The sequence below is a fragment of the Sus scrofa genome, chromosome 6 (genome assembly GCF_000003025.6).
Source record: "Sus scrofa isolate TJ Tabasco breed Duroc chromosome 6, Sscrofa11.1, whole genome shotgun sequence".
NCBI classification, from domain to species: domain Eukaryota; kingdom Metazoa; phylum Chordata; class Mammalia; order Artiodactyla; family Suidae; genus Sus; species Sus scrofa.
Genome location: NC_010448.4, coordinates 157,905,523 through 157,921,972, shown reverse-complemented (window position 1 = coordinate 157,921,972; position 16,450 = coordinate 157,905,523). Strand labels below are relative to the sequence as shown.

The 16,450-nt window shown below is 55.6% G+C and overlaps 1 protein-coding gene across 2 annotated transcripts in view; it reads right to left on the bottom strand.

Moving 5' to 3' along the window:
• The window catches only part of SSBP3 (single stranded DNA binding protein 3), a 169,896-nt gene extending 159,506 nt beyond the window's left edge, over positions 1-10,390 (bottom strand). The window contains exons 1-4 of one of the 2 annotated variants that reach the window (XM_021096594.1): positions 10,226-10,390; positions 9,135-9,207; positions 8,850-8,911; positions 6,154-6,238 (exon numbers count right to left, since the gene is read on the bottom strand). In XM_021096594.1, coding sequence (XP_020952253.1) covers positions 6,154-6,238; positions 8,850-8,911; positions 9,135-9,207; positions 10,226-10,281 — 276 coding nt within the window. In that variant the 5' untranslated portion in view covers positions 10,282-10,390. The remainder of the gene's footprint in view (positions 1-6,153; positions 6,239-8,849; positions 8,912-9,134; positions 9,208-10,225) is intronic. The other variant, XM_021096596.1, reaches the window with a different exon arrangement.

Genomic DNA, 16,450 nt, shown 5'->3' with positions numbered 1-16,450 from the left:
TCGCACAACGGTCCCACAAAGGAATCACTATTTCCCCATTCAACAGATGGGAACACTGAGGATCCAAAAACCCGCCCTGCCTGGAAACGACAGAGTAGGGACTGGAACTCAGGCGTGTGTCCCAGCCACCTGTCAGAGTGCCAACGCTTTAAAATCCAGAGGATTCAAGGCCCAAAGGGGGAAAGAAGAGCCTAACATGGGGGGGAGAAACATTCCTAAAATGCATCTCGCCAAAGCTACAGAAAACCCCATTACCCCGGCAAATCGAAAACAAACCATCATTATTGTCTGTTTGCTGTAAGCTCCCAGCAACATGCATTAAAGAAGTTTATGTGAATCGTCTAATGCACTTGTACCACGGTCAGAATTATTCCCAAGCTAAAAAAGATTAATTTTTCTAAATACTCTAAACCCTAGCACCATTATAAAGGCTACAGCTGGTGTAACATTTCTGTTATCTTGGCGGAAAGGCCCTCAAGCACACACACCTCCCCTGAGCTCACACACGCACACTCACCCACGGAGGCGGGAAGGTCAAGGGAAGGGGCGAGGCGGCTCTGGCCGAGGTCCCTGCTCCAGAGCCAAGCCGGCTTCCCTACGGCCTAGGGGACAGGGACGCGGCAGAGAGAGGTGGGTGTCTCCCGGCTCCCTCAGAGCCGTGGCTGGCACACAGCTAACTCTTGGTCCAAGTTTACAAATGCTCAGCTAACAAAGATGGCATTATGCACGGACTGGAGCGGACGGCTGGTCTTGGAGTTGAAATGGAGTGACCAGTGCCAAACACTTAGTTTGGGTCCCCAGCACTCCCCGCCCCCCGCCCCGCCCCACCTCCTGCCTTGAAATCAAGGGCAAGGATTTGCAATCTGGGGTCTTGCCGCCACTTGAAACCCATTAAGGTGGCCACACTGCCCGGGTTCTGGCAAAACGCAATTCGAGTTACTCATGTCGTGTTTAATTAGCTACCGACAGAGGAGTCTGGCAGCCTCTGGGGTTAAAAGGAACTGCAGCAAATAGGGTGGGAGCCGGAAGAAAGGCCACAACACGCAGGCTGAGCACCAAGGGGAGCAGGGAAAGAAATGACTGTGTGTGTGTTTTGTTTTTATCATCTGCCACACAAGGGTGCCAAGGGTCAGAGCCAAAGGCAACACCGTGAACTTGCCAGGACCTCTGGGCAGATAGCTGGGCCGCTTATTGCGGGGGAGAGCACGCCCCCAGCGCCTCCAAGCCCAGCTGCGGGCCTTCTCCGCCCGCGCTGGCCACCCTCTCGTGCCCCTGCCCCGAAGGGTTCTGGCAGGCGTGGACGCTCCCCGCCGGCCTGGCAGGAACCTCAGCTCAGCGCATCCAAGGAGAGCCCTCTCAAATATCACTTTGCTATTTCAAACCCACCAAGGACGCTGGACCCCTGCCACAGAGCCACAAATACCTCCACTGCCATCCACGCCCAGGACTCTGGGGCACTTTCTGATTTTAAGTGCCCCGCCTGGAGACAAAGGCTCACAGCTGGGGGTGCAGGGAGGGTCAGCAGAGTCCTGCTATGGTGGGGGGGAGGCGGAGGGAGCACAGGGGCAGCTCCACTGAGGCTGACCTGAAAGGGACCTCACATCTTGGGGCAGGGAGACTGAGGCTCAAGATGCGCCAAGGTTGTAGACTCCACGGCCGCTGGGCACCCCAAGTTCTTCAGTGGGGACCACAGAGGGGCTTCGGACAGCAGGCCCTGAACCCCCTGAAATCATGCACCGAGTCTCCCTTGTGGGGATACGTGCATTTTCCGGAAGCAAAGGCCAATCCTTCTGTCACATTTTCTTTGCCAAAAGAGCCACCCAGCGCACCGTAACAAACACCTTCCTGGAGCCCAGGTTCCCCCCTCTGCCAGTGACTCTGCAATCACCTCTCTGGGGCTTTGGTTTAATTCTCTGCTAAATTCATTTCCTCGGTGACTAGATATGGGCACCCTTTGGGTCAAAGGCAAATATCTTCCCTCTGTTTTGCAGCAAATTCTGTATCAAATGAGGGTTGTCCAAAGCTGAGAGATGGCATTTGAAAGACTTGGGTCTAGTCCCAGCTCTGCCACCTCCTGGCTACAGGCCCTTGGACAAACCATCTGAACACCAGGCCTCAGTTTCATCATCTGTAAAATGGGGGGGGGGGGTGATTTAATCCCAAAACCTGACCAAGAGGCAGCTGTGAAGCCAAAAAACCACAATCACGTATTGAAAAGGCGTTACGCAAAGTACAACAACGTGAGCATCACGGCTCTCCAGCACCTTCTACTCAGAGGCACTGAGCTGGTACATGGAAGCATTCACCCCACCAAAGGCCAGGACCAGACAGACATTGGCGTCTAGGAGAACCCATGGGGACCCACGGGCTTCCTCAGCACTCTGAGAACCACTGCTCTGGCCGGAGGGGAACAGCAAGGAAGCCACAGGCGGAGTCTCCAAGAGTCTCCTCCCATGGCCTCGGGGCTCTTCTGACTTCAGGAAAACCAATTTCTCAGAAAAGTCCATTCCGGGTACCAAACCCCCAATGCTCTGGGTTACATGCGGTCAACATGAGGCCGCGCCAGCTTACACACCATGAGCCAAGCAAGCTGAAGTTGCCAGGTGTGCGGGGGGTGGAAATAGATGGTGACTCAAATAAAAACTCACCAATTCAAAGAAAATTTAAACCCCTCGCCCACTGAGCCATCTGGTTCATTCCAGGCCCTGCAGCCTGGCTTGGACCAGTGAGCCTTTGAGGTAACCTTTCGCCGACCCACCAAAAGGAAGCGGAGGGAACTTGCCAGGAACACAAACTCACTTCCCTGAGAGAGCCAGGGCCCTCCTCATCCATGCCCCACAGGCACACACTCCTCACTGCCCACCGAGGCCCGGGCGGGCACCTGGGCGGCACAGACCAGCCCTGAGACTCTGTGCACCTCCTTGATGGAAGGCAGAAGAACAGTTTCTGCACACTCTTACCTGCACTCCACTTCTCTTCTAAAAAAGGATTTAAGGTACCTAGTTAACCCATGTTAAAATCACCTGGCTCAAGGTGACCCAGCAAAAACAAGTCACTGGAAGAATATCTTCCAATATTCCACCGGCTGCTCCAGGCCAGGTTACTCACTGACCCCAAAGGACCTATTTTGTTCTTACCCACAGTTCCTTAGCCCCATCATTCACTTAGCATGTGTCCCTACTATGTGCAAGGCATTATGGGAGCTACAGAAATGAATAGTTCTGTAGACGAATGGTCTATGGCATGGAAAAACTTAACATGCTGTGGTTAGAAAAGACAAATCCAAATGAGAAGTTAGCCAGAAAGGTGACATCGCCATAGACCTGTGAGGCCAAGTCTTGGCAGAGCTGGGAGCACAGATTCCGGAATCAGCTATGATCTGTGTTTGGATCCTAATTCCTTGCTTTTTTTCTTCTGGCTGCACCCGCAGCATGCAGAAGTTCCCAGGCCAGGGATCCAACCCAAGCCACGGTGATGACAATGCTGAGTCCTTAACCACTAGGCCACCAGGGAACTCCTGGATCCTAATTCATTTTCTTTTTCTAGGGCCACACCTGCGGCATAGGAAAGTTCCCAGGCTAGGGGCCGAATCAGAGCTGCGCCAGCCTGCACCACAGCCACAGCCACACCAGATCTGAGCCACGTCTGCAACCCATACCACAGCTTCATGGCAACACTGGATCCTGAACCCACTAATCGAGGCCAGGGATCGAACCCACATCCTGATGGATACTAGTTGGGTTCCTTACTGCTGAGCCACAACCGGAACTCCTGGATCCTAACTTTTTTTTTTTTTTTTTTTTTTGTCCTTTTTGCCATTTCTTGGGCCGCTCTTGCGGCATATGGAGGTTCCCAGGCTAGGGGTCGAATCAGAGCTGTAGCCACCGGCCTACGCCACAGGCACAGCAACATGGGATCTGAGCCGTGTCTGCGACCTACACCACAGCTCACGGCAACGCCGGATCCTTAACCCACTGAGTAAGGCCAGGGATCGAATCCGTGTCCTCATGGATGAGAGTAGGGTTCGCTAACGGCTGAGTCACGACAGGAGCTCCATTGTTCAATATGTTTTATCATTTCCCTATTGCTTCTCTGTCACCCCTGCACCTCAATGCCCCCCGGCCCTGACTCCTGCACCCCAGAAACGTTCCCTTCCCACCGCCACTCACCACTCCCTCCCTCCTCACAGGACCCACTTCTCAGGCTACAGGATACCAAGTGAATCATATTGATCCCCAAATCTGAGAACCCCGGGCCTCAGTCACTGTGACTTCCACTCTTGGTGGCATCTTCCAAATGTCTATAGCGACCTCAGCCACCTCCACGTAATTCTGCCGCCCTTCCTTAGCCCATTTCTGAGGCCAACCCACGCAAACCCTCACGACCACCATCGTGTATCAAGGGGCAGAACAAACCACAGACTGCCCGAGTCTGATTTCATTTATGACGACATCAAACACGGTTAAAAATCATTAACTTCTCTGAAAAATATCACAGCCAAGCCACACCAAGAAAGTGATCTGAAACAGACACACTCATCCATCCCTCCCCCACTCCAGAATGAAACCATTTGCATAGCAATCGAATACAGGGCGCACAGGAATCAGCCACCCAGGGGTTAAAACGCTCACACAATTTTTCCTAGGTAGAAAGGTCAAGTTCACCCATTCTTCTTCTATGGTTCATGTACCTCGTAGCCTCCGTCCCCAGCCTCCAGCTCAGGAAACCCTACAATCATCACCCCCAATTTTCCCAGGAGAACCACATCACAAGCGAACTGGTCCTCTTACCTCTAACTACTCAAAGTTTACCAGGCCGTAAGTACCATTCGCCAGCTTCTCTTTTTCAGCCCTGGAGGGGGCACAAGAACGGGTCAAATTCCTCAGCCTTCCACTCCAAGGATAGTTTCTTTACAGCCACAGCCACGTAATATCTCATCGCACGGAATATCCTCAAAACCAGCGCGTCACCAGCAGCGTCACTAACTCCTCGTACGACAAGGAGAAATTTTCAGCACCACGATATTCCTGGCACGGGATTCAAACACTTGTCGATCTCAACCTAATGGGTTCTGGTCTCCGGGGCCGGTTTCCACCTGCGTGCGGCAGGGGGGGCAGATGGCCTGGCCAAGCGGATGGGCTCTGATGATGTTCGGAACACCAACATGCACGCCCTAGAGCTTCAGGGCTGTGCCCGGGTCACTTCAGGCAGAAGGGAAAGAGCAAATACATCGGCTCTTCTGTGCACCTGCACACACACAGGAGGCGCGCACACGCACTTAACCGTCTACGAGGCCAACAGGAAGCAGAGGAGGCCGGGAAGATCTTCAGACACGTCCCCTTCCATCCTGCCCCAGCAGACCCTAACCTACCTCATCTGATCCTAAGTGGCTCCAACCCAGTTAAGAGTCCAATTTTTTTCAGGGGCCCGTGGTGAGAAGTGGACATGTGGCAGACATGGCTCTCATAAGCCCTTCCTAAATCTTAAAAAACTCCTCCACGTCGAGGGTGAAGGACAGAGCAGAAAGCGCTACAGTGGGAAGAAACCATCCTCGCAAGAATATTTTCAACAATAGATGAACAGACCAGCCAAGGATCTCAAAGTATACAATGTCTTCATGGATACAACACGAGTTCCCGTGCGCGCGCATGCACACGCGCGCGCAGAAACACACAATCTGAAAGATGGCTCCCTGAAAGTAACACAAGAATGCATTTCGCCAAATTCCCAAAAACACCCCTTCCCCTCCAAAACACAAGTTTCAAATCTGCATCGTGTTTTTCGTGGTTGTGGGCAACTTCTCCATGAAGCAGCACCAAAGAGGCTCAGTCCCCGCCCTCCCCGGCTGATGGACCAATCAGGCAGGACGTAAAGCCCGCGTGGCCGAGCCCTGCACAAGACCATTCTCATTCCCGGATAGGTATCTGGGCTCTTTTGCATGATTACAACATTATGCCACACTGTTCACCAAGTTAGACCACGCGGCTGAGAAGGGTATGGGGCGAGGGCAGCAGGGAGGTGGGCAGGACAGGAAGAAAGGCAAGGAGAAAACAAAGACCACTGCCAACTAGCTGTGTATTTGCTTTGGGTACTCAAGAAGTTAGAGCGATCCAACCCCGTAATTATTGCCAGGATTAAAAATTTGTTACTCACGTAATCATGAAAGGCTTTTGCTTCACTCGAATGTTCACAAGTGTCTCGCCTTTCAGGAGCTGCACAGTAAAGGTCCCAAAATACGCTGCAAGTCAAAAAATAAAATAAGATCAGGTTACTAATGATTACTTGTGCGCCCAACGGCAAGGGTACGATACACGGCGCTAAGAGCACCAGGCCCCCCAAGGCTCAATCCCACCTTTCCAGCCTCCCCTGGGCAAACTCAGCCTAGAAAACAAAATGGACCCAACCCCTTCTGAGAGCCTCTCCCGTGTAGTGAGAGTATAGTAGCGCTCATCCATCAGGCACCTACTACGTGCTGGATGCTTCACACCCCAAGACACTGCTTGTAACTACCACAGCGCTATAAGGTAGGTGGTTTTATCCCCACCTACATACGGGGCAACTGAAGCTTGGGGCAGGTTGGTACAACCCACCCACGGATGCCCAGATGGGACAGGTAAGAATCTGGATGAGAATCCATGCCTGGCTCATCTGTGCTCCTTTGACACCCCCCCCCCACTGGCTGCATTTCATAAAAAGGTTAAATTGTCAAAGTCAAGACTATGATTCATCTGTACGGCAAGCCGGGTGACTGGCAATAAAGGGAACCCACAGGTTCTTATCCCAGAGCCCCTACGCCCCGCCCTGCCACCTCACCCCCCCACTTCCTCCCAGACCCTCTCCCAACGTACCATTACACAAGACCCATTCCCCTGCCCCCCGCCCACCGGAGAACATATATCAAGTTAGGCAACAGCGAGGTCATGGATGACCGAGTGTCTTGCTCTTTCCCGCTGAAATAAAGCTGCTCCTCAGAAAACCCCATGTCCGGCCAAAGCGGGGTGGGGCGGGGGTGCTACGTGTCCCTGCCTCGTCCCCCTGCAAGACTTTCGTATAGTCACTCAACACTATTACGCGAGAACAGCCGTACGGTTCTTTGTCAACCACTAAGACGCTGTACAAACACGAGGCACTAGTCAATGGTATTAACAAGGAGCCCAGAAACCCTCTCCAAGTCAGGGGCCCGAGGCCCAGGAACAGGAACCTGCTGGAACGCCAAATGGGCGCCAGAGCAGAGGTCTGACTCCCGGGCCAGTACTCCTGTCCCCATCACAAACAGCCGGCACAGAAGAAGCCACCTGCACCGCCAGCTCGGCCAGGGCACCTCTCAAGCAACTCGCTCCAGGTGTGCGAATAACATGTCCCGGCCCCTCTTCAGATCGGGCCCCACCAATGCCTCCCACCCCCAGAAGCCGCCGAGGGTCATTTGCTCGGTGTCAAATCACAGAGCCCCCTCCGCCTGAGCCCAGCACCACACACTCTGGTTCCCAGGGCTGAGACAAGGCTGGAGAGGTTTGGGGGAGATTATGGAGAGAAAAGGAAAATCGGGGACTTCTATTGGCGGCGGGGGGTGGCGGTCAAGCACGTTCCTTTCTGTCCTCCGAAGGTGCACACACCTGACGGGACTTCCACACGCTAAAGATTTCTTACGCGACCAACTCCCCGGGCCCTTCTGAGAAACTTTTACTCAGGAGCCTCAGTTTCTGCAAAAGCCGTGATGGCCAGACCCACGAGCCCCAACCACAAACTCCGCTCCCAGGCGACCGACCCCAGCAAGCCCACCACCCACTCCCACGGGAGGATCCTCACGCCACACCAAACGCCTCCAACTCCCGGCAGGCAGTTCCGAGGTCGGCAGAAGTAATTAAAAACTCATTTTCTCTGCGCAAGTTACAACAGACACTTCATCCCCCTGCATTTCAAAGACACTTGAAACAGGAACCTGAGCTGGCAGTCAGGTAAACGCGCTCAGAGCCCAAGACAGGGCACCAGTTCAGTTCCCTGCACTCCACCAAGATATCAAAAGCCGGTCTGCTCTCTTTTCCTTTTGAAAAGGATGTCAAAGACTCCACCGATCGGTCCCACAAAACACCCAAGTCTTCAGCTCGCAGCAACTCGCGCCAGCTGACCCTGAGCTTCCCTCCCGCGGGGCTGCAAAAGGAGAGCAGACCGGTGGTTGGTCTCACCTGGGCAGGGCCCAGGGGCCTGGGAGAGGGTCACAGACAAGGGGGAGCCCCCGCTACCAACTACAGGCACTCAGCCAGGTGCTCAGTAAAACGAAACTTGATGGGGTGGGGGGAGGAGGGGGCTGCCATCGGTATAATCAACATCTTTTAAAAGAAGGGGCAACCCCTTCTCGCTTTTTCTCCGGGTGCCTGAAAAGGTCCCCAAAGGTTTTTCTCTCAAGGTAGGAGCTCCAAGGAGAAAAAGGAAGAGCCAGGCCAGTTGTTAAACAGACCTGGTACCCCCTCCGCCCGGCCCCGCCCCCGCTCCCTCTAATTAAAGCAGCATGCAGAATTGACAAAAATCCTTCCAGGTTTTTTCCAAGCCTCTGCCTAGTGCCTCGGAGTGCGATGTACAAGTCAGGAGTTTCTGCCCGAGCACCACGCACGATTCAGTAGATTCTCAACAGGAGGGGACAGAGGAGGCAAAAACTTTTAGGCACCGACCTCCTCTGCCCTCTTCCCCCTTTGCCAGGCCAGGCCTGAGAACCCAGGGGTGCCCTGCTCTGGGTGACGCTGAGGGCTAAGGCATGGGAAGGGGGGGGTCTGCTCCAGACCGCACGTCTTTGTTCACTTAGACCTGGGCCTCGGAACAAAACAAACACACACACAACTATCACACAAACTTACCACCACCACGAGTGCAAAAACCCAGGCGGTTCTCCCAACGTGATGTTTTTTTCCCATCGAATCTGGAAGGGAGAGAGCAGAGACAGCTTAGAGGAGCAGAGAGAAGGGGTGGGCTGGGGGCTTCCCGGAGCCAAAAGGCTGTGAGGACCAACTAACAATAAATGCCAAAAGGTGATAAAAATTCAAAATGGTGGCCACAGTGGCTGCTCCAGAAAACAAAGGCTTTAAGAATAGTGGGGACGAGGGGGTGTCAAGAAATTGGATGAGGGGGGAAGTTCCACTCACCTCCGATAAGAAGGTCTGTGCAGATTTCTGTGCTCCTACATGCAGTAAATATTCGTAGACGTATAAAGCTAACCTGGAAAGTGGGCAGGGGGCACAGAGAGAGAGAGAGAGAGGGAGAGGGAGGGAAGGCGTCAGATCACACCGGGTGCTCGCTCCTGGACCTTGCCGGCCGGCTCCCAGCCCTGTCTACGCTGGCCCATTGTGGCCCCAACCAGAGGTGAGCAGCTACCTCGACCCTGCCCGGAGCCACGGGTGCGAACAGCTAGGGGATGGGGACCAGGAGAGGCGTTACTTCAAAACGCAGAGGCTGAAGAGCAGCCCCCGAACTTGAACTTCCAAGCAGCGTCGCAGCCAAACCCACCGAGATCTCTCAAACTCGCAAGCCATCCGACCCCCAGAGCCTCGCTTCTTTTCCCTACCCACTCCTTGCCACCCTGTCTCCAGGTGTGAGAGTCGGGGAGACTCCGTCCGGGACTCTGGGGTGCTCCGCGCGCTCCGGAGAGGACAGCAAAGCGCCACCCTCACCACCTCCCCCCAAAACAACTGTCCCCCAAGCTTGGAGCCAAGCCGGCGCCGCCGTCCCTACCCAGCCCGGCGCCCCGGAGGGCCCGGGGCCGGCGGCGAGGCCGAGGGCAGGGAAGGGAGAGCTCTCCCGGCCGAACAAAGCCCCCGGCACGCACTCCTCACGCCGCGGGCGGACAAAAGGAGCCTTCGGGGCTGCAGAAGCCACGCGCCCTCTGCCCGCGCCCGGTGGGCAAAGTGCGGCCACCGCGGCGAGCGCCCCGGCTTGGGTGGGCGCCCAGGCTCGCTCACGGGACCTCGCCCACCCCTCACCGCAGGCCCTCGTGCCCGGCACGCCCCGCGGCCCCCAAGTACCCCATCCTCCGGCGGCGCCCCCCGATGCCCCAACCTCCGCCGGCTCCCAACAATGGGCTCTCCCACGCCGCCCGCCGCGGCCTCGGGAAGGGGCCAGGCAGGCGGTGCCGGGGCCCGGGGCCCGGGACGCAGCAGCCCCCGCCCGCCCACCTGCCTCCCACCACCCGCCCGCAGCCCGGCGGCAGCGCGGCCGCCACTTGGAAAATAGGGCTTACTTTTCCCGAGCCTGCCCGTCCGAGGGCACCGCCGAGCCTTTGCCTTTGGCAAACATGTTTTGCAGAGAAGAGGGCGCCGAGCCTCGCCGCCGCCGCCGCCGCCGCCGCCGCCGCTACCGCTCCGGCTGCTCCCGAGCTGCCCCCTCGCTCCCGGCCCCCTCCCCGGCGCTCGCTCGCTCACTCGCTCGCGCTTTCCTAGCCGCGATCCCCTCCCTCCCCCCCAGGCGCTGGCTCCGCGCTCTTTCCAGCTGTCAAAGCGTCAGCCCCGGCCGCGGCCCCATTGCCCTGGAACTCCTCCCGCGCCGGCTCGGCCTGGGGTGCCGGTGCCGCCGCCGCCGCCGCCGCCGCTCGCCCGTCGGCCCGGCTGCCCGCTGGCTCGCTCGCGCGCCGCCCGCCCGGCTCCGCCTGCGCCGCCCTCTGCGCCTCCAGCACCGCTGCCGCCGCCGCCGCTGCCGCTGGTCTACTTGGAGCTCAACCGAACGTGGCTACCCGGGCGAGGGAGCTAGGCGGGCGTCAACGTCCCGCGATTGATGGGCGCCTAGACCAATTGGCACGAGGGGGCGGGCCCGGGGCGGCCCGGGAGGGACGCCCTGTCAGCGCCCGACCGCGGCAGTCCCCGCTGCGGCCGCCTCCGAGGAGCCGCTGTTCCTGCTCCTGCGAGCGAATCGGGGGTGTTCGGGGGCGCGAGCCTCTCTTTGCTGTAGATGTGGGGAGGGGACACGAATCGGGACGGGGGAGGTCTAGTTTCCCAGCCCCTGCGAGGAGGGGTCCCGACCCGCGCTCTCCAAGGCTGGGACCACTGGGGGGCGAGGGGGGGCGCTGCGGCAGAGTCGGAGGGGAGGGGGCGCGGACCCCTGAGCGGAGCGCCGCCGGCTCCCTCCCGCCACGTCCCTCTCCCTTATCTGCCCCTCACCTCCCCCCGCCGCAGCTTGCGCTGGCCCAGCCCTTATCTCCCCCTCCCCCTCGCCGGTCCCCCACCCACCCCCACCCCCGGCTCCGACCCCGACCCCCTCCCCAGACTCCTACCCTCCCCCCTCGGCTGCCCCGCCCCCTGTCCTCTCCCTCGCCCAGTCTGGCTTCGGAGCGCCGGGCCCGGGGCTCCACGCTGCGAACTGGGCGGCTCGAGCCGGCGCCGAGGCGCGCGGCTGCTCCTTTACTAGATCATTAAAATACTTTGGAAAACCCCAAAGTGGAGTCGCGCGAAAATGGCCCTTGGCCTGCTTTAGGGAGCCCGGGAGGGAGGTACTGAGGACTTGGGCTAAGAGAGGGCAGAGTGATCGCTCCCAAATTTCGGAGGTCTGCCCGCCCTAGTAAGTTAGACCCCTTCGGCTTCTCCACGGGAGACGGTGCTATCCCGGGGTAGGAGGGCATCACCTGGGCGCCCAGCGATGCGAGATGCGCGCCGCAGAAATCTGCAAACTTCAAATAAATGGAGCTAAATTGGGGAGTGGGAGACGAGAGTCAGGAGTGGGGGGAGGGGAAGCTTCCATTGTCAGTGACCCAGGTGTACAATGGGAAATTGAGGGGGGGAGGCTGGCAGAGTGACCCAGCTATTTGCTGCTGACTCCTTTCTGCCCACGCCAAGAACCCGAGGACACACTGAGTGTCCCTCACCAGAGACTCTCGAGACCAGAAACCAACGAAACAGGGGAAGACTCCCCCATTTTCAGACTGTTTTTAGAGCGCGGTTCTCTTTAAATGCGATAAAACACTGTCGGCACTGTCTCTTTAAAAGAGTCAAGCAGAAAAAGCTGTGTAAGCGCTGATTGGCTGCCTGTTTGGATACATCTTTAGGGGAGCCTTGAAACTGTTAGCCTAGGTTGATTTTTTTTTTTTTTAACTGCGCTGTTCCAATAAACAAGTAACGCCCCTCCCCCTAACATGCCTCGCACCAAACAATTAAAGGATAGGTCAGTGTCCTGGGGAAAACACGTTTCAAGTAGAAGAACTCAGAACAAAATAAAGAATCTTTCACTACCATTAAAGTTTGCTTATTTTAATCTGTCGAGGAGAGAAAAGAGGTCTTGAAAAAGAAATGCCCCGCAGCAAACGGATCTGCATTGGTTCAGGAAGGAGACTGGGTGCATTTTTGGAATAATGTTCTACTCAGTGTAACAGCCTCCCTAAATTAGAATACAGCCAAGCCCTACTGACGCCTCTGGACGCACTCTATTCTCTGCCATGACCTAGGCAGGGAAAGGGGGCAGAAAAAGGGAAACACTGAACCCCAGTCTCTGGTTGTCTGGGTGTTAGCTCCTAGTTTAAAGGTTGTTTTGTGAATGAGAGAAGCATGGAGGTTGAGAGGCAGTTGAAACACAAGCATAGGGGAGAGAAGGAAATAATTACAGTTATTTTTTCCCCCAGGCCATTTAATTTAATAGGGCTAACTTAAGGTACCTTAGAGCCCACACTAATTAAATTGGCCTGCTCATACCCTTCCCCTGGACTTCTATTTTTGAAGGACTAGGAATGGCCAGGGTTGGCTTGTCAACATACTGACTCACAGAGAAGCCTGACTCATCTTGGGTCTGCAAGGCCCACAAATTATGAGTATCATGAGTATGGGTTAGGTCCTGGCTAAAGGAAAACACAGCCCTTCTCTGGCCCTGCTACGTCAGAGTCTCTACCGAGTGGACCATGCTCCGTCAGCTGCAGGGGTGCAGCGTAGGCATATCTTTTGGGGCATCATTTTCCTCACCTGTCAAATGGGCAGGGGGATCTTTAATATCTCTTGAGATTCTGATGTTCTATCTTTTTCTTTCCTCACTGCCCCACCCACCCACCACCCACCCCCCAAAAAGGACAAACACCTCCTTCCAGAGCAAGTGTGGTATGCATTCAGGGCACCTGTGCCAAGTAGAGTGTCCCTGTAGTCTGCCCTTCTCTGGGGCTTGACACAGAATGTTGGTAGGTTCGTAGTGGAGCTAAAAGAGACAGTGGGAGGACCCAGACAGAGCGAAGAGGGTGCCCAGCCTGCTGGAGAGAGGGGAGCTGATGGGTTCCTGGGAAGCAAGACCACTCAGCAGCCTCAACCAGGTGTGCAGGTGCTGGCACCATGGTCTGAAATGCAGTCAGATGGACTTCCCTGGTGGGCTAGCAGTTAAGGATCCGGCATTGTCACTCGGGTGGCGAGGGTTCAATCCCTGGTCTGGGAACTTCCACATGCCCATGCCGCAGGCATGGCCAAATAAATAAACAGATAAATAAAACACCATCGGATCAGAAGGAAAGACCCTACCTCAGAATAGCAGCATCTCTGTGGAGGGCCTAACTTGACAGGCAGGCAGACCTCAGAAAGTTGGCAGCAATCGCTCTCTCTTCGCTTAGCCCAAGTCCCCCATACCTTTCCCCACTGGATGCCCCAGTCCCCACATTCCCCCACCCACCCACCACATCGTCTGGCCTAGTGTCTATATCTGGAGTGCCTTCCTCCCCAAGCCCCTTCTCTGATGATTCTTTAAGGCTTACATCCCCTCCAAAGCCTCCTCCTCTACGAAAACCTCCGTGCTTTTCACTCCTGGAGTAAAACCCATCCTTCTAACCCTCTGCTTGGTCTTCTTTTGCTTGAATCATAGTAGTGTTCCATATGTTTTGCTCATTGTTGTGGCCATTTATTTACTATCTGTCTCCCCCAGCAGAGGGGCAAGAAGGCAAGAACTAAACCTGAGTCATCTGTGTCTCCAGCACCAAGCACAGGTTCAGTAGCTGTGTACATACAATTAATACTCAATGTAGGGGAGCTCCCGCTGTGGCGCAACGGGTTCGGCAGCATCTTGGGAGCACTGGGACTCGGGGTGATTCTCCCATCCAGCACAGTGGGTTAAGGATTTGGTATTGCTACAGTTGCAGCTTCGTTCCTGGCCTGGGAGCTCCATATGACTCCGGCGGCCAAAAAAACCTCAATGTAGGAGTTCCCGTTGTGGCTCAGCAGGTTAAGAATCCGGCTGGGTCTATCCCTGGCCTCACTCAATGGGATAAGGATCCGGTATTACCCTGAGCTTTGGTGTAGGTCACAGATGTGGCTCAGATCCTGCACGGCTGTGGCTGTGGTGTAGGCCGGCAGCTGTAGCTCTTTTTATTTTGTTGTCTTTTTGGGCCCACACACCTGCGGCATATGGCAGTTCCCAGGCAAGGGGTTGAATGAGAGCTGTAGCCGCCGGCCTACGCCAGGGCCATAACAACAGGGGATCCGAGCTGCATCTGCAACCTATACCACGGCTCATGGCAACGCCAGATCCTTAACCCACTGAGCAAGGCCATGGCTAGAACCCTCGACCTCAGGGATACTAGTGAGGCTCATTAACCACTGAGCCACAATGGGAACTCCCCAGCAGCTGTAGCTCTGATTGGACCCCTAGCCTGGGAACTTCCATATGCCCTGGGTGTGGCCCTAAAAAGAAAAAGAGGCACCTCTGGTCAATGCCTTGAGCTTTTCTGCCAGCGGAGGCTCAGGCCCAGGCTGGTCAGTTTCAGTTTTAGTGGAAGTTTCCCCCAGGCAGTCAGGGGTCTCCATGGGAGGGGGTGCAAGAGGCAAACCCCAGAGACCTGGCTTCAGCCTGGCTTAGGGCCCAGCTCAGGGCCTCGCTGGTGGACTTTGGGCAGGTGACACTCTATCTCTGAGTCTGTCTGTGAAATGAGGGTGTTAATGAGGGAATCACTTGCTCTCAGAGTCAATGTTGGCCAGGCCCACGGTTCTGATGCCTCTGACCGTGGACAGTCACCGCTTTGGGAGGGTGTGTGGAGGCTCTTTGGAAATGATAACTGGGGAAAGAGTTTGTAAATTGAAAAGGCTGATTACGCCTGATGTCATCCGCACAGCAGAGCCAGCAAACAGGTGCTAAGGAAGAGTTTTTCAGTTTGAAATCAAATGTGTTTTTCCAGTGATTTCTTTTGTAAAAAATTCTTATTTTTTAATTTATTTTTGCTTTTTAGGGCCGCACTTGCAGCACATGGAGGTTCCCAGGCTAGGGTCAAATCAGAGCTATCGCTGCCAGCCTATGCCACAGCCACAGCCACAGCAATGCAGGATCTGAGCCGCGTCTGCACCCTACACCACCGGTCAAAGCTGGATCCTTAACCTACCGATCAAGGCCAGGGAGTGAACCTGCAACCTCAGGGTTCCTAGTCGGATTCATTTCCGCTGCGCCACAATGGGAACTTCCTTTATAGTGATTTCTGATGGACATATACCTGTCTTGAGCCAACTTGTAGCAAAATGGGTTTTAGGTAATTTCTTGGATGGGTTTAGTTTTGTCTAGAAAGTACTTACTATGTGCTCAGCCCTGAGCCAGGGATGCTGAGAAGTACAAGAAAATCCAAAGTTGGAGTCCCCGTCGTGGCGCAGTGGTTAACGAATCTGACTAGGAACCATGAGGTTGCGGGTTCGATCCCTGACCTTGCTCAGTGAGTCGGGGATCTGGCGTTGCCGTGAGCTGTGGTCTAGGTCATAGATGTGGCTTGGATCCTGCATTGCTGTGGCTCTGGCGTAGGCCAGTGGCTACAGCTCCGATTCGACCCCTAGCCTGGGAACCTCCATCTGCCACAGGAGCAGCCCAAGAAATGGCACAAAAGACAAAAAAAGAAAAGAAAAGAAAAATCCAAAGCAAGATCCTGCCAGGGTGGCTGGGGGGAGGCTGTGGTCCTTCCCTACTCCTGCGGCACTGCTCCCCCCTCTCGCCAGAGTGCTCTGCCTGGAGTTCATTCCCCTGAACTCAAGGGGTAGGCCCCACAAGGCCTTCTGCCGTGTCCAGTTCCGGGGTGCCGTTCACCCGCGCCTCGGACCAGCATGCCTCTGTTTTCCCTCACCGGCCACACCTTTGTCCCTGCCCTTCCCTTTGCCTGGAACACTTTCTCCCAGATCGCAGCTTCCCTCACTCCCTCCAGGTCCCAGGTCAAACATCAGCAGAACCCTCCCTAATGGACCTTGGTGGAATGGCACCTGCTCCCCCCCCACCCCACTTTGTGTTTTTCTCCATGGCAACCATTACCACCTGACATATGTGTGTTTATTTCTTTCTTACCCATTTCCCTCATTAGAATTTAAGCACTGTGGGAGTTTTATCCCCACTTTTAGAACAGGTACTCAGTAAAAATGTGTCAAGTATTGAAGACAATAATTCACTTAACAAAGCCTTCCTAAACAGCTGGCACGGGCTGGGCATCGTGGTAGGTGCTGAGGATACAGTGGTGACCAGGGAGCTTACAGCCCAGTGGGGAAGAGAAGGG